Below are 27,271 nucleotides of genomic sequence, written 5' to 3'. Positions count from 1 at the left end.
TTTCTATCAGGTTCACTTGCTCATTTCATTTTTTTATATTCTTTCTTTCTATTATTATTTCCTCCCCTCTCTTCTTTAATCTGTCAATCCCATTCCCCATCCCTACACAGAGTAGCATGCCAGCGGTATACTGACGCCGGCAAAAATCTCTGTATTTCTAATAAAGAGCATCTCTCTCTCTCTCTCTCTGAGATGCTTGTGAATTGACCGTTGGGCTTTTTCCTCGAGAAAGACCGAGTCTACGAGCTGCGATCGGCGGTATGTTGAGCTTGGTTCGTCTGAATTAAGGCTGTTTGGTTTCGATTGTTTGAAACCGTTTTCACAAAACGTGGTTGTGATGGGCAGTCCTCCTAGCGCTATTTGTGCGTGTTTCTTATTGTATGTCGGTGGATGACTTAAAACAGGCAAAACTTGCGATTAACCAGAGCGACTAAATGGGTGATTATTCATTTTATTCCTTGCCATTCCGCGTTTTTTCTTTAACTAGTTCAAGCGAATGAAATAGCGTGACTTGAAAACGACCCGTGGCTGACTTCCGCTTGATATTCTGCAGTTTCCCATGTATTTTTTCTAGGAACACCGATCTACAAGCGAATAGTGTGAAGTTCTTCTGTTATGCAACCTTATATACTCCGTGTACATCGATATTTCCGGAGATTATCCCACAAATGAACTTTTGTAGACATAATTTAGTAGTACATATTTCGCAGCGCAGCACGTTGGTCAAAACAAATATTAGAAGAATATGACAAAAAATTATAATTATACCTTTTCTTTCTTTTTAATTACGAAAGCCTGCCTTTATGTATAGTACAATGCGGTGTCATAGAAACATATACACATTTGCTTCATGTGGGAAGTCCAACAGTGAGCGGTGGAACGATCCGTGAATCCAGCGATGAAGGTATATCTAGGGTTGTCGTTTTGCCTCGTGGTGGCAGAAGCGTTAGAGGCTGTGGTAGTAGTAGTAGTAGTAGTAGTAGTAGTAGTAGTAGTAGTAGTAGTAGTAGTAGTAGTAGTAGTAGTAGTAGTAGTAGTAGTAGTAGTATAGTAGTGGTAGCAGCAGCAGCAGTAGCATCAGTTATTGAGCAGCCGCTCATTCGTTCCCCGTTTCTTTCTAAAGAAAAAAATCACCCGCATCTTCCCACGTGGGGAACTCGAGTAAATGCGTCGCAGAGTGGTGGGGGTATCGCGTGAATGTTGCGTAATTGGGTATGGTTTGGGAATGCTTAATTGTTACACGATGCGCACACCAAGTACGACTTGAACGGCTCCAGCGTGCACGAAGTTCCGGGTCCGCAGCTCGCTTCAAACGCTTGCGTTCAGCGTCGTATGCTCGTCTCTTCGCAGCCTTGTCTTCTGCGTTGCTTGCTGTTGTTGACGCCGACGACGGTGAGGGTGGGGTAACGTTGCCTTCAACCAACGTTACTAGTTTGTTCTAGTAACGTTGGCCTTCAACGAGTGGTGGGACGCTGTTTGAAGGTACTCTTGCTTCCATCGCATCTACTCGAGTCAAGCAAAGCGTCAAGTCAACCGAAAGCCAAGTAAAGACGCCCTTGACTGAATTCCGAACGCGCGCTCCGCCGCTTATATACACACCGCCCGCGTTCGAGGGAGAGAAGGGAGGTAGGAGGAGAGGGAGGGAGAGGAGAGGCTTGCTGCCGGCACGAGACGAGCCGAGCATGCGCAGTGGGGGTGTGGACGGCGCCGCCGACGCCGCAGGTGCGACTAAGAAATGCTCCGCATTTAAAAAGCAATGTCCTTGAGGAACTTGTGCACCGCCTATTCCCAAGCGCCAGCTGCTATCCAACGTGCGCCGATATTCAACGAATCTTCGAGCGTTACGAAACCCGTAGTGGTCTTGCTAGTTTTCATAAAAATGTAGTAGGAGCCACACACCTTACATTATATTTTTTTCTTTTTGTTCTGTCGCAAAAGCGACGCTTTTGGCGGACTCAACACGCGAGCGGCTCTGCCGGCGCAGTTGAAGGTTTTATCTTTTGCTTTTTGCTTTTTTTATCTTGGGCAACTCAAACGCAGAAATTTTGGTCTGTCTGTCTGTCTGTCTGTCTGTCTGTCTGTCTGTCTGTCTGTCTGTCTGTCTGTCTGTCTGTCACCCGATTCAGCGACCCGGCCAAAGTTGAACCACTTGCTTATCGCCCACCCATCTTGAACTGGTGCGGCTGTTCATACTTGTGAACGTTGTCGATCAAAAAGTAAATATTACGCATATCTGAGGCGCAACATAGATACGTAATACTAAAGACCCTAGTTTCTGAAGCTGCGCTGAAAGTGCGGCTGCGCTGAAAATGCCTATGCGCGCCGACTAACGCCCTCTGCCACGGAGGAAGGAAACCCTCTGCACAAGCTCATGTTTCCCGACGTATTGCCAGATGGCGTCCACATCTCACGCAGTGCCTCCTCTATCGTCTTTACATGGCATTTGCAGCGGAGCACGCAGATATGCGGCCAATTTTTTCTTTTTTTTTTGTCAAGAGACACCCGAAGTGTCTCTTGACAGTGAGGGTACCAGAATCTTGGAAGAATGCTAACATCATCGTAATCCATTAGAAAGGGGGCGCCAAACCCTTGAAAAATTACAGGCCAATCAGCTTACCGTCCGTTGTCTACAAGCTAATTTGCAAAGGTAATAGCTAATAGAAATAAGACCACCTTATAATTCAATCAATTCGAGCCACAGAATCAGTCCCCGGGGCAGCGCGCTGGTTACCCCTTTTAAACCGCGCAAGCAGGTCACGCGCACCCCCACTGCGCAGCAGGCGCGCTATCTATAGAAATACCCGACGCGTGGTTCCCCCAATTAACTTTCGCGATAATTTCTTTCGTGACGACGAAATCCGAGAAGTTAGTATTCCGGACTATCAGTCCGTATCTAATTCCAAGAAATGACACAAGCACTTTGTCGGACATCCGATTTCTAATCTCATTTTTTTGCAGAGCGCCCTCGACGCGGAATATACGGAACGACTCTGATCCGCTTCCAACTTCGGATTTAAAGTCGCATTGAGCAATAGTCGGTGTGAATATTGGGGCCCCGTGTAACAGTTTTCGTTGAATCCCAGTCACACATGAGAAAGCCTTTGCTCTTGTATACTGCAAGCGCCAAATTCAATCGTAGGATCAGGTAACACACCTCGGTCACCATGTTTTGCCGCCACATAATCAAATGATTACTCTGCGAAGTCGCCAGATACTCATAACTTGTCTCCAGTTGAGGGAACATTAAAGTAGCCAAGAAGTAGCCAAGTAGCCGAGATGTTTATTCTGCCGCCACCGGACTAGAAAAGTAGCCAAATTGGCGCAAAGTAGCCAAACTTGGCAACCCTGCTCTCAGCCATGGCTCTGGTGAGGGCGCAGTTGTTTCAGGATATTATACGGTGTGTTTCAGCTTACTTGCGCCAAGCATGTATTCGAGCATTCTTAGCAAAAGATGAAAAAAAAATTAGACAGGGCAGTTATTTTAGCATACATGAAATAATACGACGTTGCTGAACAAGCGTTACAACTTTTTAATAGCATATTTTTCGTCTTAGTCCTGAAAGGAGTAACTTCCTCTTTTCAGGGCTAAGCTCCTGCTGCACGAAGTCATAAAAAAGCGTCACTCCCATGAAGGTACCACGACTTAAATACTGTAGTGCGACTTCATATATGTACGTGTAACTTCCGAATTATTAGAGTTTCAAGCCTTTTCCCCAGTGAAATCGGCGTTTGCTAAAGCTTAACTCTTAAGACAGAAACATAAGCAATTAAGTATTGCCGCTATAGACAATGCTCAACTTCAGGTATGTACAGATGCTAGCTATGCCATTCTGAACCGAGCTTTGATAATCTGTCGGCCACCAATGCGTCTAAATGCATATTGAGAACGCATGCCTCTTGTATTTCAGAGGAAAAAAAAACCACGATGTCCAGTGATAAGAACGAGAAGATTCTGGAAATCATTGCGTCCCCTGAAGATTTGAGAGACGTTGCCAGCAAGAGCTGGGAGAAACGGCTGCAGTAAAGGAGCAGGCACTGAACCAGCTGAGATAGCTAATCCTGGGTAGGTTCAACTGTACTGAAAGGAGTGCTTTGTAATAGTTTATTTGAATACTTAGCACTGTCTTTTTTAGTTAGATTCATCGATTGCGTTTCTAGACCAATGCGTCTACACGTAAGTTTCGTCGATAAAAGGTGATCAAAACATGTCTAAAACGCGGTAAAGATTTCGTTTTTTTTTTTCACTGGTACCATTTGTTATATTGGAAGGAAACTGTTGATATTGAGGTCATTTCGATCAAGAAACTAGAATGCTGACGCTTTACTGGTTGCGCATGTTTGTCGCTGCGAACAGTATTCGGCGACCTCTATTGCAACGTTGACCGAAAAGCGACCAGAATATCCTTTCGTACTGGAAGTGAAAAAAAAAAGTTCATTTCAGGTGACTCGTCTGTCTTTAGTTTTTTGGCACGTCCACAACAACCAGGTGAACCCTTACTCGACTACGGACTAAGACTTTCTCCTGAAGTTTCTACGAGCTAGAAAGTATGACGTGCAGAACGCCTTCAAGAATGTCAAGAAGTACTTCAAAGTTCGAAGGGAGTACCCGGACATGTTCGAAGAACTGACGCCTTCCAAAGTGCCTTTCGACGATGCCTGTCGCAAGCATCGTCTGGTCACGGTGTCCCGGAAGACAGATCCCAAGGGGAGAGCTGTGATAAAGTACAGGACAGGTGAGATCAACGAGTCTCAAACGTCGTTCTTCACCTTAAGATTCGCGTGTCTTCCTGCCTAGCAGTCTCCGTATCTGTCGTCCTGTCCTTTGCTATCGTATTCTTTCTTGCCTTGTCTAGTATTGGCTTATAATTTTGTTTGTCCGTCTGCCCGTCCGTCTGGACTTGCCTCATATGCTTGCCGATATTTCGGCACCTATCTGTAAAATGTATTGTTCAGAACGCCCTTCCCGTGTCTGTTGTTTTTTTTCCCTGTTTGTGTTCTTTTTCTCTTTCTTTTCCTTTCTTTGCATCCTCTTCCCGGCCCCTATTTCTCCAACCCAGTGCTGGGTAGCAAACCGGATGCTAATATCTGGTTAACCTACCGGCCTTCCTCTTCATCTCTCTCTCTCTCCTTGCTGAACGCCACAGAGAGACAGAACACATCCTTATTAAGGATAGATAAGGTGCAAAATTGATTACTATTCTTCTTGCAGTTTATTATCTCCACCAGTGCACTTTCTTTTGGATGATGATGATGACGACTGTATGACAATTCCCCAAAGAGAGGTTTCTATGTCAATGTTTTACAGCGAAAGCTGTTATGAGATCACAACAAGGGCCGTTTTTGGCACCGTAGTTGTCCGCCGCCGCCGCCGCCGCCGCCGCCGCCGGTGTCCATAACCCCTATCGCTCGAAATAAGAAAACAAAAACAAAATAAGAAGAAATATCCAGGATGGAACGAGGTTCGAACCTGGGCCCTCTGCGTGGGAGCCCAGTGTTCTACCTCAGAGCCAAAAATATCAATTAGGACGATCCCACAGATTTTTGGCGTTGATGACTGACAGACGTCGCCTTAACTTCACATGAGAATCACGTGAAGTTCGTCAAGGTTAGTATCTTTGTGGAAGAAAGAAGTCGGGAAAGATTTAGTGAAGTCTTCGTTATAACAACACAGGATCCTATATACTTGATTTTTGTGGTATAACCTACCTGGTTTTTTTTTTCAACAGATGTGTCTATAATCCGGATACAATTCAAGCCCTGATGATCGCCCTTAGATTAGCGTGGAGCACGCCCCGCCACGGTGGTCTAGTGGTTATGGCGCTCGACTACTGACCCGAAGGTCGCGGGATCGAATCCCGGCCGCGGCGGCTGCACTTTCGATGGAGGCGAAAATGTTCGAGGCCCGTGTACATAGATTTATGTGCACGTTAAAGAACCCCAGGTGGTCGAAATTCCCGGAGCCCTCCACTATGGCGTCTCTCATAATCATAACGTGGTTTTGGGACGTTAAACCGCAGATATTATTATAGCGTGGAGCACATCGACAGAAACCATGAAAAATGTAATAATGCGGTTGCGTGTCTACGTGTGCGCTGTGTGCGCCTTGTCGTATCCCTTCGTCCTCGTCTTTTAAGCACTTCCCACATTCATCATATGTATACTTAACCAACTATCCCAACTAGATTTATTGGCAGAAACCACTGACATAGCTACCGCTTACGCAGTCGTTACGTGTGCGGCCCTTAAGATTATACATGGGCGCAAATAATAATGAACTGTTTTACACATAGCCAAGAAATATAATAATACTATGGTGATCATTACTACATGCTCAATGAGGGTAATTACGAGTTATGAAACATCCTTATTCCTCCCTGTCCATATCGCAGAATAAGGACCTTGGGCGTCCGTTTTCTCCGTTTACATTGCATAATCCGAAAGGTTGAAAAGCAGGAAAAACCAGCACCACAGCACAAGTCATATGATATCGTGTTGCCTTTAACAAAAAGAAGAAAAATGAAAAGAGCAATACCATAACAAATTCTTCGAGTGTACCGTCGAATACTGATAGGCATTGAAAGAAGTGCCGGAAGTTAGTCTTGAAGGCAAAACATAAATTAAGGCTCATTGAATCTTGGGTCTGCTTTGGGTAAGTCATTTCGTAGTTGTAAGCCAAGCAGCTGATACGGAACAAGGAAAAAGAAGGGACGAACTCGTTCCTCTTTTACGAGTCCGCCTTTAGTGGGTCGGCATTATCGCTCACTGGGCGAACGTTATGGGACAATCAGAAGCGAGTGCACCCATCGCAAACCTATGAAAAATTTATCGAAGTGTTAGGAGGAAGAAGAAGAACTCTCTATTCAAGGCTCCGCCGTCGAAAGATGTCGCGAAATAATGACGAGTAGGTGACAATGTTGTTTACAATGCGGGCCTTCAATCAAATTGCATGTGCAGTAAAAGAACTATAGGTTCCTAACAGGAGCCGATCATAACAACAGGAAGTGACAATAGAAACCCTTTTAACTGCGCATTTCTGCTCTATGCATATTTATTTGGTGACCATTCCTTACAGGCCTCCTTTCAAGCAATGACAATCACAGATGTTTCCCAACTGATCCGTATCGTGTTTTAAGCCTGGCGCTTTTTTTAAACGTACATAAGATAAGGCGCGTCTCTGCAGCTGCTGCCACAGCGTGCAATTGAATGACCCCTATGCAAAAGTTCATTCAAATGGGTCTCCTTGCGTCAGCGCTATATTATAGCGCATCATACCACCTCGCACGAGGAAACCACAACAAGTGATTCCCTTCACGATAGTACATACACTAGGCGGGAGGCAGAATGCTTTCCGTATTTGGCTCCTTGCCGCCACGGAAAGTTACCTACAGCAGAGCAGGCGAAAATTAAATTTTTTTCTGAGTTATATATATATCGAGGTAGTTAACAGAATAATGACGCGACAGTGCACTTTTCGAAACCAACATGCAAATAAACATACAAAAGAAATGGGTGAGTGGAAGTCGGGAGAAATTTATAGTTACATTCAGCTTGCCATCGACGATATTAAAGTGTTGGGACGTTAAACCCCAGATATTATTATTATTATTATTATTATTATTATTATTATTATTATTATTATTATTATTATTATTATTATTATTATTATTATTATTATTATTATTATTATTAACGATATTAAAGTGGGACGCGTGAAACCTTTCTCGGCTGTCTCGAAAAAGTGCCACGATTTTCAAAAGTTTATTATTTTTAGAGAACCATTATTTCGAATGAACTAAAGGCGCCCGCCGTACAATCCATAATTGTATTTGAGAAGAGCGACACCACCTATAGGTGCCTCATGATTCTGAGCAAGATTTTAGAGTAACGCGTGTAAAAATACGTGTGGCATATGAGCTCACGTGTCTACTATACCAGATCAGTGAACTAACACACTTGAATGTGTTATGCGTTAAAATGTACCAAGTGTCTCATTATGCTTCTACTTCGATGAAAGTTTAAAATGTCACCTCTGACAACGCGATTCGGTATGTTCAAGTGAATTGCACGAAAAGGCGGCCGTTCTCTGCGCGGTGAACTGGAACGTTCACGTTAGCTAATGAACGGTTTCAACTAATAATTTTTTCAGTTACAGCACGCATTCATATCGGATCCGAGCAGTAGTAGCGAAGGGGCATTTGCTCTGCTGAAGTAACCAGTAGCTGGTCCAGCTTTCGAGACATGTGGCGTAAAAATGTGAGCCAATTTTATCGACACGCATAATAATATTGGGACCATACGTGTATTTCCACGTACATTCGCGTTCTTGTTAGGTTTAGCAATGGCGTGCGTGAAGCATTTGAAAATGATCATAACTCTAAGAACAATGCACTGTAAAGCAACTTTTAAATACGAGGGCGAAATGAGATAGTGACATCTGCTATTATGCATGCGACTATTTCTCACTGCATTGATCATTCGTCGGCGTGGTGCCTCTATAGCTTCACATAAACATAAACATCACACATGTAAACTAAGCCAACAGTTAATTAATAATTTGAACAGCGGCAAGTCACGACACAAAAGAACAGAAGTGTTGTCATGAGAACTGCCACCACCTGGAACTACATTCTTAGTCAGGTCCCGCTTAAAGTGACAGATATAGACAGGAAACCGGATATTTTTCGTCTGGTTTCCTGGATATAGCCCGCATTTAACCAGGACTTGATTAAGAGTGTACCATAGGCGCTTCAGCTGTCCTGACCACATAGATAAGTGAAGCTTGAGAGCGAACGAGGGACGCCGTGTTATCTGCATGACATGAAACGTTCTCTCTTCCACAGCTGACACGCATACTAAGAAGTAGGCACAGTTCAAAAGATACGTTTGACGCAGCGCCTTTGATCTGACTATCATTTATTTCATCCACTGTGTGGCAAGTGTTACGTTTTGAAGGCCTATGGAGAACACGTTGCTTTGGTGTTAGGGTTCTCTTTTGAGAAGTTGCTGTCACACTGCGAGCATCAGTAGTAGGTCAGAAACAAGTTCACTCCTTTCTGTTGGCAGCTTCTAGAGAGTCAAAACTAGCGCGCTACAGCCAGCATCAAGCTCGACAAGAGTCTCAGGAGGGTTCTCGACAGAAGAACAACCACGTGGCAAGCAGCCGACAAAATACGAGCACATCGCATCCAGTAAGTGTCACGCAACAGGAAAACTCCTCTATGTCAATTGTTCAGCTTGTCATACCGATGTTGTTCACGGCTTTGAAAGCCATACTTGCCGCAATTTCACAGGCTAATAGCCTCCCCGAAGTGAAAGCTGTTTGGTCAATGGAGCAAATGGTGTTGCAATACGCTACACCAGACGCTGCGCAGGCAAGGCATGAATAACTGTCGCCATATATATACCAGTGGAACGCGAATAGTCTTCGCTCTAAGAGTGCGGACTTCAGGAAATTTGTAGCTCAGTTCTCTTTTCCAGTGTTATGCATCACAGAGGCTTGAGTAGACAACACATTTCGACTGGCTAATTACGTTGTGTATACATCCACTAGATCTGCAGGGCAGAGCAGAGCGATGATTTGTGTGCGACGAGACCTACCGTCAGTTTTATTAAGCGCTACATCATCAGACTATCCAGAATATATGTTGCATGGGAAGTTCGGTTCGGCAGAGTAAATATAACTGTAGTTAGTGTTTATTTACAACCTTCAACAAACATTTCACTTTCTACACTAACGGGACTTTTTCAGAGCTACACCAAAGGTGTGATATTTTGCGGAGATTTTAATGCGCACCATGCAGTGTTGTACACGTTCCTCCAAAACAGGAACTAAAGCTCGTTCCTCGTTCCTTTCCAATATTGCAACGAGTTCCCGTTACAAGTTCCTTTAGCGCGAAAGGAACTCGTTCCAGTTATATTTCAAAAATTGGAACGTGTCGTTACATTAACGTTACATTTGAATTCTTAATCAAAATATAGTGCCGAATAACCCTGAGGCAAAAAAATGGTAGCAATTTAAAGCGATCATTGAGCAACATATATTTTACGAATTTGACATCGCCGGCTGTAGGTTATGTGTAGATAAAATGAATCTAAAGAAACGCTCCTAGGCAAATTCTTTTAGAGAGCACCGGCCATATTACAGACGTGTCTAACGCCAACTTTTTTTGCTCGTATATTACAAGTGGAACACATGGGGCACTTTCCACGTCAGTCTTCAAATGCGCCGTCAGAATACTGCACTTCAGGTATTCAAATAAAAATTACCACAAATGCACCAATATAAATAAGTTTCTCGCACAGGAAACTACATCGAAAAGAACAATACATAGGCGTTTAATGAGTGCTGATTCAATATCGCAGTGTGAGTAGAAAATAATGTCCAGGATGCATATTCGCAACTTAGTAAAGTCCCTTGTTCGCACTCAGCAAGAGTTGCATCTCGATATTGGTATCCGACTGAGGAACCTGTTTTTCGTCAGCACATCGTTGGCAATGTTGAACAGCCATTCCATCAAGTGCTTGAGTGTACTGCCGCGTGGTACGCAAATAGGGACAAGTCAACCGTGGTCATAGGGGCGAGGGCAGGCTCAGCGGGCGCAAAAAGAATGTAGCACTGGGTGTACGCGTATTGTTTATTGCATGACACACATTACCGGTGCGGCGGCTGTCGAACTGAATTATAATAAAAATTACAGGCCGATAGCAGCGGAGGTAATTCGCATGTTTAAGGGATGCCTGCCCAAACGAAACCATCGAAGGCACCTGACAGGCGTCACAGCAGCACCCGCGTCCACTGCGTTTCGGTCCTCTTCCCCGCTATCCACGCAACTGGGTGTCAAAAGACAGATTTGTCGATAGCTGACGGCGGCATGCACGAGATACTAAAGGGACGATCGAGCCAGCCACTAAAGATCATGCAACGAGAGAAACATTCCCAGGAATTGAGCCGAAGCTTTGCAGTCGGCAGCGCGCGAATATAAAACCAATAAAACGTCGCAAGAGTACGTTGCACGCGGCAAGGCGCTCACTGCCAAGGGGTAGAACCGAAGTGTAACCGAAGTGTACGTTGTAGAACCGAAGTGTACGTTGGGGCCGAAGACCATTCATGCGCAGTGGGAGGTCACCACGCGGGATTTCGGCGCCTATCACATCGGTGCATCACTCATTTTCTGCGGCCCCTGTCGTTGTGATTGGCTCCTTTGTCCCATGCCCGTCAAACACCAGATTCGCGACGATGATTCTCGCCGTTCGAAAACTCCGCGGAACCACGCGTAGGCGCCTCGACTATGGTAAGTCGGCTCCCCCTCTTTTCCCTATGCCGACAAGGCCAGGGGCGCGCACCAGAACCGCCCGAATACAGGCGAACGGTAGATTCTTACGCCTCACGTGGTCGCCCATCCACCCTCTTCTGCATGATTTGCTGTGTGCGGGCGCCTGTTCAATGCCGAGGAACGTTTACAGAGGGAACGCCGTTCCCTATGCCGTTCCATCGTAAACGTAACGAGTTACCGTTACAGTTCCACCGATCCTCAATGGAACGCTGGCGTTACTCCGTTCCTCCAAAAAGGAACTAGTTCCTGGGAGGAACGCCGTTTCATACAACACTGGCATCATGTCATGTGGGGAAGTACCTACTGCGACAGTCGTAGAAACAAGCTACAAAAGGCAATTCAGAGTAGCGGTCTGTGTGTGTTGAATGACGGCTCAGTGACGTTCTTACGAGGTTTTAATTACTCCAGCTGCCTCGACCTCACGCTTTGTTCTAACGATATTGCATGTGGAATAACATGGAGAACAGACATTGAAACAAGGGGTAGTGATCATTTCCCTATCCTAATACAGCGTCCTAGACTACGCTTTTCGACTTACAGGCGTTCAGCAAAGATAACCAATTGGCAGGCATTTCGATATCACCTAACAAGTCAAGCTGATACTGTCATTGATACAGACACCCTGTTGTCACTTACTGAGGACGAATTAAATGTGTGTTCAAAGTTTGTTAAAATTCCTGATGGTTACACTGGGGTAGACTCTGAATACGAAATACTTAGAGCAATACTCCACAGAGCTTAAAGGAAATACTGGCGCACAGGTCTTCTTGAATATTACCGAGAATGCCAAAAAACGCATGATCGTATGAGTCGGCAACTGCAACGACTAGGCGCAAAGCGCTGGAGGGAATTCTGTACTTCACTTACCCCCCCCCCCCCCCTCACAGAACAGTCAAAATTATGGAATGTCTTGCGCTCTCTAAGTGGTTCAGTAACACACGAACAGACGTTCAGGGCCCTGGCTTTGCTGCAAAATGTATCGGAAACAACCGTGGCGAATGAGTTTTGCCAGCTTATTACACGCTCAAGTGCAGCAGTGAGTACACTAGAGTACATAAACTCTGTAGAACAAGTCAAAGCACCGATCGCATTGGCTCTCCGCACACGTCATCATGACCTAGATCAGGTGTTTTCGATAGGATAATTAAAGAACGTGCTGTTATCGTGCCGTCAGTAGACAGCAGATGGGCCGGATGGGGTCCCGTATGCTGCTCTGAGAAATGTGGGCCCGGTGGCCACAAGTCCTTTGTTAAAAGTACCAAATGATGCATGTGTATTAGAATGTCTTCCTCCTTCTTGGAAAGGTGCAAGAGTCGTTCCGGTACTAAAACCTGGTAAAAGTCTATAGATTCCTTCCGTCCTGTCAGTATGACTAGCTGCTTATGTAAACTTATGGAAAAGATGATTGACGCTACACTTCAACGGTGGAAAGAATGCGCGAACGTAGTCCCAGAAAATATGGCAGGTTTCTGAAGGCATCGGCGCACGATCGATGCCATTTTAGATCTTGTTACACATGTAGATCACGAGAGAAGTTGCGGGAGAATCACCATAGCAGTGTTCCTAGACATAAAGAGAGAGTTTGACACAACAAGCCACATACATGTTCTGCATGGGTTAACTCTGTTGGGCATAGTTGGACGAACGATGAGGTGGATCTCAGAATTCTTGAAAGACGGGAAAATTTTTATTGAAACTGCCGATGGCAAAAGCAAACAGCATATAGTGAATCAAGGTGTTCCTCAAGGTAGTGTCCTCAGCCCATTTATGTTTAACTGCGTTTGGCTGAACTGTCACACATATTGCCCGCAACCTTGAATTATTCCCTTTATGCTGACGATTTGTGCATATGGGCAACGGATTCGAGTATTCAAGTCGTTCAGCACACGCTACAAGCAGGCCTAACAACAATTGATGAGTTTTTGAAAAGCAGAGGAATGATTCTCTCACATGACAAGACTGCTGTGCTACCTTTTACGAGGAAGTTCCTCAAAAGATTTAAGCTCGAGATAGACTCCCAGCGTTTACAACTTGTGCGACAGCACAAGTCTTTGGCTGTTATTTTGCACAGGAAGCTGTCATGGGCTCCGAAAATAAAAGCATTAGAGCAGAAAGCATTAGAGGAGTTAGTGAACGTTCTTCGTCGATTTGCCGGAGTGAGATGGGGCAGTTCAAGTTCTTCTTTTATACCCATTCATTCGGCAATGATCAGACAAAGAAGTGCATACTCTGCTCTAGTACTATACGGCATATCTCGTAATTTGGAAGAAACCGTCCAGAGAATGATGACCAGAAGCCTTCGCATATGTCTTGGCGTACCGCGCGCATCTTCTAGCGCCTTGGTCATTGCGGAGTCCCGTCAACCAACTTTCCAAGCGCTTAGATTTACAGAAACCTGTAGGCACTACTTTCGATTGGCGACACAACACGATAATCATCCTCTTTGCCGAGCGGTTCAGGAAAGAACCGCTGCCCGTAACGATGCAGATATTATGCAATGTAAAAATTTACTACCTACTCGTGAATACTGGTCGGCATGCACAACTCATCACCCAAGGCGATTTGCCATTCCAGAAATTGTCACATCGGTTCCGGGGTTAACTCAAAAGTGTGCCATTCCCGTTATTGCAATAAAGCAATTTACTTCAGCCCATCTTTACACAAATTGTGCTGATCGTATTAGCGTTTACACTGATGGGTCATGCCGAAAACAAAGTTCTACGTCAGGTTCCTATATACCTGAATACCAAGAGGGAAAAGCTTTTCGGCTCTGTCACTTTACGACGTCCACAACGGCAGAACTATTCGCTATACTTTCTGCTTTACGCTACATATGTAGAAAGACAGGGCCACTTCGCTGGGTAATCTTAAGTGACTCGCAATCATCATTAGTGTGTATTGAAGACATAAACTTAGGAAAAACATATAAAAAATTAACATATGAAATTCGGAAAACATACGCCATAGCAAAAGATTTACATCATGATATCGTTTTCCAGTCGATCCCAAGTCACTGTGAAATCACCAGAAATGTCACAGCTAATTGTTGGGCAGCGCATCAAGATAACGATTTATCTCTACTACCTCTCGCGGCGAGTGATGCACGATGTTTCTTGAACAAACTATGTGGTCGATTGTCCAAAAAGAGTTGGTTAGCGAACGGAGCTCAAAACTCTCAATTATATACAATCGATCCTGGAATGAAATTTCAAATTCCGAAAAAAATTAGCCGTTCTGTAGAAACAGAAATTCATAGACTTCGTCTAGGCACTGCCTACACTAACAGCTTCCTATATGGGATAAGAAAAACTAACTGCGCTACATGTACATGTGAAGAGGCAGAAGAAGACATATAACACCTCCTTCTACACTGCAAAAATTATGCGGTTCCCCGTAAAAAATCTTTAGAAAAACTAAACAGATTGGATAGACGGCCGCTATCATTAGCAAAAGTTTTGGGTCCATGGCCAACAGAAACCTTTCAAAACATTGCTGCACGCGCCTTAGTACAGTTCTTAGAAAAGTCGGAAATATCGAAAAGATACTGATTCACATTTGTAATTATTCTTCACATTGAGATACTTCTGGTCACATGTTTCGCATTGTCTCTTGGGATTCAAGACAGCTGTGTTTAAAGTGCGGGCAAAGGGCCCAGTGACGGTTGTGTGATCGCATTATACAAAGGACTGTGAGAACTCTTCGCCAAAGTGCGAACGTTTCTTGTGTGTCTTGTGTGTGAACATTGTTGTCGACACGTGGATATTGTGCATGACGTGAGGACATTCCTTTTAAAAGGACATTGCCGTGACTGAGTTTTACAATACTCTATTTTTATTTATATGTTCGTGACGCAAATTAATAAGTAAGGCGAGAGGAGTAGCCGGAGCCATGCATAGGCACCAACCTCTCCTTAAACACATTTAATAAAAAAAAAAGCAAACCGCGGTACTACTCTTGCATGACGTCTGCCTTTATTATTATTATTTTTTGAAGGCTTGGCGCAGGGAGAGAAAGCACCCTGCAGCATGCTATGCCGACGATTGAGTTTCGAAATACCGTCGGCAGCGCTCCAGGCCCAAACGCACTATAACAAAAACGCAATAACAACAGCGTAAGAAAACGCGGGCCAAGGACAACTGCTCGAGTGCGACTTTGGATCACAGAAACCGGAATACGCATGTGCAGAAACCGTTGCCGAGTCGCGATTAGGTTGGAGGAAATTTCAATAGAATGCTGTATTAGATACCGTTAAACATGTAGCCATTTCCGGGGCATGTCTGTGATCACACTGTTGACGTCACCTTCAACATTCCGCACTTCTCAAAGTGCTGTTGCGGATTCGTCTGGGCTAAATGTTTTCTACAGAAGGGTCATCGAAATGTAAACTCTACTCTAAAATATTTTCACGCGTATTAAGCGTGAAACGCGCGTCTCGGGGTCGTAAAATTTGTTTTGAGCAAGACGTGACTCGAAATACGCGTTGTTTTCCTCCATCCAAGCGTGGCGCGGGTCGTGGAAGCCCACATTCGCTTTATATTACGTGTGATGCGGGATTCCATGCGTGAGAACCAGAAAACTCACGCTTAGGAAAAGATCGCGCCGCCGATGGCGCTTTTCTTCGTCACGCATATATATATATATATATATATATATATATATATATATATATATATATATATATATGGCAGGCATCGTGGTGGAGTGACCGTAGCGTTGCAAGTAGTCAAGTAGATCCTCCGTGAGAAGTCACAACGTTGTTTATTTCGACGTTTCAGCCAGAGTCTGGCCTTCATCAGAAGGCCAGACTCTGGCTATACATATATACATATATATATACATATATATATATATATATATATATATATATATATATATATATATATACGTATATATATATATATATATATATATATATATATATATATATATATATATATATATATATATATATATATATATATATATATATATATATATATATATATATATATATATATATATATATACACTGATACGAATCCCCAAGGGAGCCGCGCGAAGCGGCCGTTACTCGCTTCTGATTTGCTGCTGTGACTTGCGCTTTCTATTATTTTTCTTTCTTTTTCCATTCGAAAGCCTTGAAAGATGGCGCTAGCTTCAGTATATAATTTTGGCGGGAAAACGGGGTTACAGCCGTTGGAGTTATTGCCTTTGTCTTAGTAGGCACTTTGTGCGGCGTGTCCTCCTGCCTTTCAAGTGTGTACTGTGAGGAGTGCTCGCTTTCTGATGGTAAAAAGTGGCAAAAAAAGGAACGACGTGACGTGTAATTTGACACCGACGGACCTGCGTGGTGTGCCGCGCGCTATAAGCGCAAGAACGCCGAATGTGTCTACCCGGAGATCTCGCGCGAAGCGCCGCCACTCATTCGAACTCCACTATTCCGGCCAGATGATGTGCTTACTCTGAGCACTCGCCTTCTATGCACGGTCGCTTGGGATATCTAGGTAAGCGAATTATTTCCTAACGTCTTTGCTCATCATATGTGCTAAAGTTATTTTCCGAGGAACGACGTTTTTAGTGCACTGCGTAGGTCTTCCTACGGGCCTCTGAACTTTGCATGTGTCAGGTCAAGTTCTCTATATGTACAGCACTCACGGACTGAAATGCAAAAAATTAGGGCTAAGTAATGCACGTACTTCTGTTTCCGGCTTCGTCGGTCTGTGTCATAACGGCTTCATTTTGACTAGAACACTTGCATCGGAGCCAACATTACATTTGGCAGCCAGATATGTAGCGACATGACACAGTTGGAGCAATTGCTCATAGAAGTCGTTATTCGCAATGCCCATAGACCGGCACACCATCAAACGGATGTCAGGAGAACCCCCACGAGGTGGGCCAGCAGACGACAAACTGGCAGATCTGGCAGACGTTCCCTTATCCGTCTGTGCTAGTCCGATTGTTAACGCGCTGACAGGAAAGGAAGACTACGACTTTGCATGTTTCCTGCATCAGTGAACAAACCGGGCCCTCCGTGACACGAGAAAGCTGACTCGTTCTCGCGAGACGCGAAGTTTTCGTGAAAATACGTGGCAAGTCGCGTTTTCCCACAGCGTACACATACCAGCTTCGCGAGGTTTTCTGTAGCCATGTAGGTTAGTTAAATGTTATCGTCTGACCTTTTCAGTTGAAACTCAGCCTGTTTTACTTGCATATTCGCAATGCCCACGAACTACAGGTGGCGCACTGTGCGATTCAACATGGCGCCCGGAAGAAGGTCAAGCCGTTTTAGCATAGGAACAGATAGGACGTGCTGACTAGGCGCTGCGCCGTGCTCCCGACCGGGCTGCAGAAATTAGGCGCCTTTCCTCTTCAAGCCACTACCACCGCCACATGCGGACGTACGGTCCGTGCCCCTTTCACCGGCTGAAGTCATGAGCTGCCACTGAAATGGATATGAGACCAAATTCTTCCCCAAACGATAGAAAGTGCTAAATGCTCGCCACCTAATTATCTGTCGTGGTGTGAAAGGTTATAGTTCGGCTCCGTTACCGTGCATCAACGATGCTTTGCGAAATCCTGTGCGCGCTACAGAAAACGTATGAACTGAACGGCACTCCAAGTATTCGTACCGGCTTGCCTGTCGGATTTGCCGTAGTAATAGGCCGCTAGCGGGCAACGCCATCGTTGTTGCACAGGACCACATGTTTAGCGTGTCGATGGTTTCTAAACATGTTGCTCCGTCATCATTATTGTGTAGTGAGGGACGCGGAGTGCACAGTTCACTTCCCTCGGATGTTACAGGTTTGATCAGCACCTCGAAACGAGTGCACACGCAAGCTTTTCGCAACGTCGAAGAGAGAGAGAGAGAGAATTTATTTGATGGCAGAGATGTCGGCCTGAGCTAGTGCGCTCTAGCCTGCTACTCTGACAGGGGAAAAGGGAAAGGGGAAAAAAGGAGTGATGAGGGGTGATGATGGGGAGGGGAAAGAGATATGCGTATATACAATAACCACGTGACATAGTGGTTTCGCTATAGTCTTGTGTCCAGTTCTGCGCTCTTAAGAAAATCTATCACAGCCTTGATAGAAGATTTCTGAACAACGACGCCGTTCGGACGGTAATGGTCAAGTTCATTTGGCAACTCAGCGGCGCGGCTTGTGGACGCGATTGCACGTTTCGCTTCCGCTCGTCGAGGTTTTTGGCAGCAAGTTTTATAACATTCAGTCAACCGCTTCATATACATTTCGAAGTGTACACAGGACACGCGCAAGCTTTTAAACTGTTTTGTGACAGCTGCGGTGCGGAAGAATCAAGTCTGTCATGGGGTGTCATAAAAATGCAGCAACGAACGCTACTGTGCTGCCGAGTGCCCACTACCCAGGGACGACGAGGAACTGAGAGTTGCCATCGAGTTGCTGGTCATCTTGTGCAACCTGGTAGGATCTTTTGTGGTATGACCAGATATGATAAAGGGAACATTACTACAATCCCCTTTCCCTTCTTACAAGCGCATTTCCTTGCAGTCTTTAAAAGGGAACCAGTTGGTGAGGGCAGGTTCGCAGGCATGCAGTGTTATATCACGAGATGATTCTGCTCCGTGGAAACTGCCTAGCGCGATTCCCCCCCCCCCCCCCCCCCCACGTCGATTAGAATAATACTTCCTCGAGCATGAAGAGGAAATATTAACCGTTAGCATGAGGAAGTAACAGCAATGCAGATTACCACACTTGATCGGCGCTGTCTCGATTATACAGATGTCCATTTAGCTCACATTTAATAGTACAAGCGGAACAATTTTTCTTTATTATACTTAATCGATACACTTATTTAAGTCGCGTTCGTAGAAGTTGACGTTGGCTTTAACAACCTAGATAAAGCAACCAAGCACTTTCGTTGCCTTTTTCTTTCTATTCGTAGAATAGTCTATTTCCTCCTTAATTTATCGTATTAGCATGATTATAGAATATCGCAATAAAGGTAGTTTTGTTCCGCCTAGACTGTTTTATAACTTAACCTTCGCTCTAATCGAAAGTTGCGCTCCTGGAAATCACGCATCTGAATTGCTAAATGGGACACTAGAGATCAAAGACGTTTTTCCCGTATTAGTAAATTAGCCGTTCACAATAGCAAGAGCGTCACTCCTGGCGCAAGGAGACGCTTTTTTAGTGAGAAAATACAGGTCACGACGCCTCCTTGGGCCTATCGCATCAACCTGCCATGACATATAGGTTTTGACGGCTTGTGCTAGGTCCTACATAATCCTTTATGGGTAAAAGTTGTTACTCTCTTCCTAGGAGCCAGAAACTAACACGACAGGTCGCAGGAAATTTTGCTAATAGAGACTGAAATCCATGACGACACATTGACAATCCGGTGCTGAAGTTTCGCCGGGAAATCCATAAATGCAACTTTGACCTTTATTTTCTATTCTAATAATATACATGTGATGGAGAAACAAATTGCGAGAGACTTCTAAATATAATTTATCGGTATAAGCTGATTTATTGTCCTGCTTTAGTGTCCTTTCAGCAAACATTTTTATCACCTGGCGGTGTTGGTGAGCACCGACTGCCAGCAAACACCTTGGTCGAATATTTAGGTTATGCAGAAGAACTGAAATTTTGGGCGAGTTGCATGTGGTTAAACGTGTTCAGTGGTTTCAGCGCGAAACGAACGAGGAAAAAGGCAAAGAAGGGATACAAACACCAGCGCTCTCTCACAACTAACTTTGTTAGCAAAAAGACACATATTTTAACCCTTTACTGCAATTTCTTTAATTTACAAACATTCAAATAAATGGAAATCAAAACAAAAGAAAAGCTCGTTTGAAGCCGCCTATACACGTCGTTGCATTTCCGCAACATTGCTTTGAAAAAGGCGCCGTCTTGCGTTGCCATCAGTGAGAGAGATAAGATTATTTAATGAAATGCCCGGAGAGGTTAGCCTGGTTTGTCGCCTGGCTTGCTACTCCTGGTGTCGGGTGATTATGGTATATACAATGATCACATATACACCATATTCACACAAATAGCACATACAGTCACAAACACACATATATACATAAGAAGAGTCCTTCACAGGCATTAGTTAAGCTGAGTGTGTTCCTCAAAAACGCCAACTGCGCTTTTGTGCTGAGCATCGCACAACTGCTGTCTTGTCACGGGCCGAGAAGGTGCCGCAGCTCCAAGCTCGAGCCGCGTTGCAAATGAAGTGCCTCCTTCAGAATCTGTCGTTCTGTCGTGTTGCCATCAGTGCTCATTCCACGCAACTATTCGGAAAACATCCATGGCGAACGGCGCGTGCAATGATGCAGGCAAGTTTTGCCAATTATAAGCGCATTTCCTAACACGACAAAGCGCGGAAAAATTTCTTAAGCTCTAATGCATGTCCTCCTGATTGTGCAGATTCCAAAAAAAAACATTGTCACTTCGTAATAGTTTGTCCCTGGCGACAGAACGTTGCTATGTTGCGCAAACGCAACACCGTGCACATGGGGTTTATCCTTGTCAGAAATGAAAATGGGCCCTCAACGCTTCATAATTCCTTCTGATATTGAAGACAGCGACCCTTCCGGGAGCTACGATGACCGCTAGTTTAAATCCATATCTATTTGACATGTGCGCAGCATGTTTTCTTGTAGTATGCCCGAATTTCCTCATAGGAGTTCGGTATATTCGCGCGCTCGTGTCCCTTCATTCCGGGTGTATACCCTTACGTATCCGCTTCTACGTTCTAAATTTTGGGCCATACCTCTAAAACACTGTCGGTGCCGGTATTGCCTTATTACACGTTCCGCTCTGCCCTCAGTTCCGAGCGTCCCCGCCTCTTGTATCCCCTCGCTCCTCTCCCTCTTCGCTCCTTGACCGATCGCGGAACGTCTAATAAAAGTAGTTCTGCCTGCTCTCGGAAACACAGGCTTCCTGTTTAGTCAACGGCTGCATTTAGCTCTGTTTTGCCGCGAACGTTATTCGCTTTATTGCGATATGTTTCCGGCCCCGCCACGGTGGTCTAGTGGTTATGGCGCTCGACTGCTGACCCGAAGGTCGCGGGATCGAATCCCGGCCGCGGCGGCTGCATTATCGGTGGAGGCGAAAATGTTTGAGGCCCGTGTACTTAGATTTAGGTGCACGTTAAAGAACCCCAGGTGGCCGAAATTTCCGGAGCCCTCCACTATGGCGTCTCTCATAATCATATCGTTGTTTTGGGACGTTAAATCCCAGATATGATTAGTATTACGATATGTTTCCTTCTGAAAATGTTCAACCTTATGTGAAAAGGCGCTGCAAATTTCCTGGCTGCGAAGAAACTGCATGGTGTATTGCTAGAAGCATGAAAACGAGCTTTGTTCAACAAGCAAGAGCCATTGATTTCTTTTGTACCACACTACAACGTGATTGCATACCTACTTATTGGTCATGTGCAAATTAATATTTGAGTTACAATCGCACAGAGCATCTTTCCCCTTCAACTTGTTCTTTACTTGCTCGTTGTTGCAAATATGCAACGTACTTTTTTCTGCTATTACAAACTGTGAAAATCCACGAAAGTTATTTTCGATGGTAGTGCAGCTATTGTTATGCTTCCGTGCAACTTCATGAATAATACTATGACGCAACAAAAAACTGTGCAGTAAAAAGGTTAAATCACAACTTATACCACGTGAACATACGCCGATGACGTCAGCAGAGGGTAACTGCAAAATATTAGACAAGTGGACTAATCAAGTATAATCTGTATCAAGTTACAAAACAATTCAAAAAAACATGGCTGATCCCTCCGTCATAGGAATCGGAATAACACGAAAGTGAAGCGTGCCCTTACAGTAGTAATTGAATTTTTGCTGTACATTGATATAAGAGAGTTTGCACAATATATATTGATGTCTGGCAGCTAATGGCGCCGTTTAACGTGCATGCACCCACTTTGATGATTGGTGGTACATCTCCATCCCGACGACCAACGTCCATGTTAAATGACTAAACAAACCCTTGTGGTAGCTGTAGTAGTTAACGGTGAAAGCGTAATCAGAGAACGAGGTGTGATAGCCAGAAGAGCGTCGCATATTGGACGCAGAGCTTGTTCGCCGTACCGCGGCATGTTAAAATGTGATTGAACACCCACGGCGGCACTAGAGGGAAACGCCAAGCGCGTCGTGTCGCCCCGGTAGCACGGCCGCGATTTTTCTCAGGGCGAGCGCGACAACGGGGAACGCGGGGTTACAGCCAGGTGAGGCAGGCGCGCGTCGCAGAGCTATTTTTGGTTTGTATTAGCGTGATGCTGAGCGAGGCCGACGCTTTTACGACGCTTGGGCAAAGGTCGCCACCTCGCGGTGTGTTAAGGCATTGACAAAATTCAACTTCTATTGAAAACGCGCCGAATGGGACGGACGCGTAACGCGTTGCAGGGGCTAGTGGCGGAGGCCACAGCAATGACGAATTACTTTGCCTTAACACTCCCAGAGGTCAACACCACCCAGCCGACTGTGAGAGTGGTAGATATAAAAGGCGCGTTCGTAAAGCCTCCAGAGTCTGTGACCGTGGCGCAGTGGATAGCGTGCCCGGCATCTGTTGTTGCGGACCGAGCGGTCGTGGGTTCGATTCCCGTTGATGGTACCTTTTTTTCTTTGCCATCTGATTAGGTATATTTTTTCGACGTCATCTCCGTGACGGAAATACGTCACTGAAGTCTTGGTGGACCCCGGCATAAAACACTTTCGTGTTAAAAAGAAATTTCTCTGTCATGCAGGGCTATCGAAGGCACGTTTACACAACTGTTGCCCTTTTTGTGAATGTAGTAAACTTCCATAATTTCTCTGGTACCCCGATCCGTATGATCAAAAACACACAGAGTATCTGTAAATAGTGCTGTACAGCCAGGTTCAGCACAATGTCTAGCCAGATATCAGGATTGCCTTCGAATGAGCGTGTGTTTTCCAATAGTCTTATATTCAAACAGCGGCCCGCTTGGCCTATGTAAACGGGGCCACATGAGAAAGGCACCTGGTAAACAACACAGACCCTGCATGGAACCAACGAGGACAGGTGCTTTACCTTGCAACTTTTTTATCCACGCCTGATCTTTTTTGAACCAACTTTCAATCAATTATTCCGCCAATGTTTTTCATTTTATTCTGGGCCGACAAGAGAAATTTCGGAATCACAGAGAAATTTCTTTTTTGAATTGTTTTGTCACCTCATATTGTACTTGGTTAGACCACTCCGCTAATATTTGAAGCGAACTGAGTCGTGTTGTCCAATATATTGGACACTACAGATATGCGCTTGCCAAAACTTAATAAGTGGAGGCATAGATCGGCAAAAAAATTGGAGCTCACTCAGACTCACTAGAGAAAAATATTTTGCTCTGCGAGCTCACTCGGACTCAGAGTCACCAAAGTTTTCCTCAACCGGACTCGCTCAGACTCAGACTCACTGAACTTTTTCTCAACCATACTCACTCGGACTCAGACTCACCAACATATTATTCAGCCGGACTCACTCAAACTCAGACTCACGCCTTGACCTGAGTTTGAGTGAGTCAACACATGAGTCCGTTAGCGTAAAACTAACTTTGTTCGACCATGGTGCCAATGATCTTTAATCCCAATATCTCACATAATCGGTGCTCTACGGTACGCCGTTTCATCTTGTACCTTCAAATACGTGTTATGAGTGGCTTCAATCCAGTAAGGACCTTTTTATGAAATACGCGACTCACACGAAATATTTCATCAAGAACTTCGCGTGAAAGAGTTATCGAGGGGAGGTCATGCACCCCTCTCCCCGCAACTCACGCCTCTCATGAATAAATATTGAGGTGGCACATGAACGCTCGTGCGTTGACATATGAGTGAATAGACTTGAGTATAAATTAAGCCGATATAAGACTGATAGTAATGCTGAAAATGTGTAGATAGTACACTAGGTCGGCAATAGAAGGTGGAGCTCACACATACTCACTCAGGAAATATATTTTGTGCTTAGGGCTCACCCGGACTCAGATTCATGAATGTTTTCCCCAACCAGACTCACTCGGACTCAGAGTCACTAAAATTTTCCTCAGGCGGACTCACTCGGACTCAAACTCAGCAAAATATTACTCACCCGGACTCACTCAGACTCAGACTCACTGCCCGTTATGAGTCTGAGTGAGTCGACTCATGAGTGAATTTGCCGACCTATGAGTGGAGGTAGCGAGGCAAAAGACGCGCTAGAATGTGCCTCAAGTACTTAAGATTGATGAACGAGCTAAAAAAACGGCACAAATGTACGCCAAATATTTTAAATAGTACTTAATTTGGCGGGTAATGCCGTAGAACGCTCTGTTGCTGAACGCTGCCATTGCGGATGCGTATGCCAGGCGCGTCGCTGCAGTTATTTTGCCCCCATTTGTTAGAGGGCGCTAGTAGATCTTAAAAAAAAAGAAACTACTAAAGGAACTGTTTTTAACGGGAAATATCGGGCGCCGCGGTTGCAAAAGGCGATGACGTGTTGTCCAATATATTGGAGAAACCTTCATGGCCGGGACTCAAGAGAACATACAGCTTCGCAATAAAAAGAGCAAGCCCCTTGGTACATTCCACTTACTTCGTTCTTTTGAAAATTGCCCTTCGTGGAAATTATGTCAGCCTTCTAGTGCTTGGTTAGTGGTGTTTATTTATTCATTGACGCCAAATGATTTCATCACTAAGTCATAACGTTCGTGATAGTTCTCCATTACGATTTGCAATAAATGTCACAAAAAAATTCTACGGCTCATCCACTCCGCGAAGATGGTCCCACAGCGAAGATGTCTATGCGTGATGGTCCCCCTTGCAGCCTTCCTTGTAGTGGCCCTTACTGCCGTCAGTAGTGACGGCAGCCCTTCGTTGCCGTGCTGCCGTGGCTTCGCGAGTTCGCATTTTTGAGTCTTCGGCTCTCCGCTGGCGAATTGCCTCAGCTTCACGAGCTAGTAGTTCGGAGTCGTACGCTCTCGGCTGGCGCTTGGCCTCCGCTTCGCGAGCTCGCAACGCCGCGTCTTCGGCACGGTGACGTCTGTAGCACGCGAGTCAATACAGTTGGCTAGTGAGACCATGGGTGGTTAGGAAAGCGCGCTAGTCTATATGATTGGCTAGCGATATAACGTGGTGTCGTGAATACGCCGCTAGCGGTAGAATAAAAATCTATAGATTTTAAATGTAATATAAAATTTAAAAATCTAGAGATTTTAAATGCGCGCGCTTACGCATGGTTGGTCAAAGCTAGATCACGTGACCTGCCGGCTCAGCCAATGGAATCACAATTTGAAATGGAATACCAACTAGCGCCTACTCACACCTTGCCTCAGCCAATGGACCCGCCGGACTCTTTGTCACAGGAATCTTCGTCAAACCAGTGAGACGGACCCAAGGCAAACCTTATTTCGATCACTTAAAAAATAAAACGCGCTGTTAGCACGCACGGACGCTCAGAAAGAAAAGGTAACGACCAGTCATGATGACAATTATACAGTTAGTAAAAAGGCGGCTAGAAGTACGAAAGTACTTCCAACAATTACGCGCCGGTTATAAGCCACGAAGGCGCTGCTGTCTATGAATTCGACAGGCCTACACGAGACTTTGAAGATAACTATTCTATGCATGTTTTTGATCGATGACTGTACGGGTTATTTGTGTGTTTATGCAATCACAGTATGTTTCATAACTGTCACCCAGCGCCTATAGAGCTGCCAGCCAGGATATCAGCTATAGGCGAACATCTGCAGCATAGAATTAAAGCTCGTATCTCTTCTTCTTTGTACTGAAATAAAAATAAATGAAAGGGTTCTCGCATGGACACACAAGCACAGTGCGCTCATACAAAGTAGTGCTTCTATCTCTCACTATCCCTCTCTCTCTCTCTCTCAAACACGCACACGCACACAAAAACAAGTATTTTTGCTTACTCCCTCCTGCGCGTACGTAGTAGAGAAGGTCTCTCGACCGCTCTCCCCGTTTCTCATTGTCACGTGACCGGCCGTCGGCAGTGGAGAGAGCATCGATGGAGTAATGACTCTTCCAAAAATAAAGCCGGAGAGCTCCTGCTGTTCGCCATTCCGGTGAAATTCGAAGGCGGCTGAGACTGCGCAACACGGGAGGTGGCACCGTGAATAATCGCATGCGAATGTCTTGGCCTCAAGGTCGAGATGCGATAGCCCCTCTGGTTTCGCGGTCACGAAACAAGTTGCGTTATCGCATCTACTTAATGCTTGGGCGAAAAGGAAAACTCTCCGTAATTAGCCAACGTCAGATGGCGCTCAATTGGCCGACCAATCGCGAGATCCCGGATGACCAGAAGAAGAAGTGCGTCATTTGAACGGGATCATCGTTTGAGAAGGACGCGGTTGCCTTAGAAGCCTCGAAAGCGCGACTGTTTAGTGGCTCGTCGTAACTGTGAAAACATGAGATGCTTGTGAATTGACCGTTGGGCTTTATCTTTGAGAAAGACCAAAGTCCACGAGCTACGAAAGGTGGTATGTTCAGTTTATTTTTGTCTGTCTTATGCCTATCTGCATGTGATTGTTTGAAAGTCTTTTCAATGAGCAGAAAACATGGTTGTGATGAGCAATCCTCCTATAGAGCAATTTGTGCTCGTCTCGTTTAGCGTTCCTGTGGCTGACTTAAAACCGACAAAACTACAAATTAGCAAGAGCGACAAAATGAGTGATTATTGGTTTTATTGTTTGCCATTCCGCGCTTTTTCTTGAAAGAGTTCATGCGAATGAAATAGCACAACTTCAAAACGACGCGTGGCTGCGTTTCACGTTGATATTGTGCAGTTTAACGCGTATTTGTTTCTAGGAGCGGCAATCTACAGGCATATTGTGTTAAGCTTTTTTGTTGTGCAACATTTAACGTTGGCTATACGTGGATATTTCTTGAGATTATTCCTCAACTGAACTTCAGGACGCATAGTTTAGTACATATTTCGCAGAGCAGT

At 44.9% G+C, this 27,271-nt stretch overlaps 1 protein-coding gene across 1 annotated transcript in view; it reads left to right on the top strand.

The window, feature by feature from the left end:
- Positions 1–4,497: 4,497 nt before the first annotated feature.
- LOC119383381 (alpha-tocopherol transfer protein-like) overlaps positions 4,498–27,271 on the top strand; it is a 51,281-nt gene continuing 28,507 nt past the window's right edge. Inside the window, exon 1 of the mRNA XM_049412882.1 lies at positions 4,498–4,733. Coding sequence (XP_049268839.1) covers positions 4,613–4,733 — 121 coding nt within the window. The 5' untranslated portion in view covers positions 4,498–4,612. The remainder of the gene's footprint in view (positions 4,734–27,271) is intronic.

Source organism: Rhipicephalus sanguineus, chromosome 2 (genome assembly GCF_013339695.2).
Source record: "Rhipicephalus sanguineus isolate Rsan-2018 chromosome 2, BIME_Rsan_1.4, whole genome shotgun sequence".
Lineage (NCBI taxonomy): Eukaryota > Metazoa > Arthropoda > Arachnida > Ixodida > Ixodidae > Rhipicephalus > Rhipicephalus sanguineus.
This window is presented reverse-complemented; position numbering and strand designations above follow the sequence as displayed.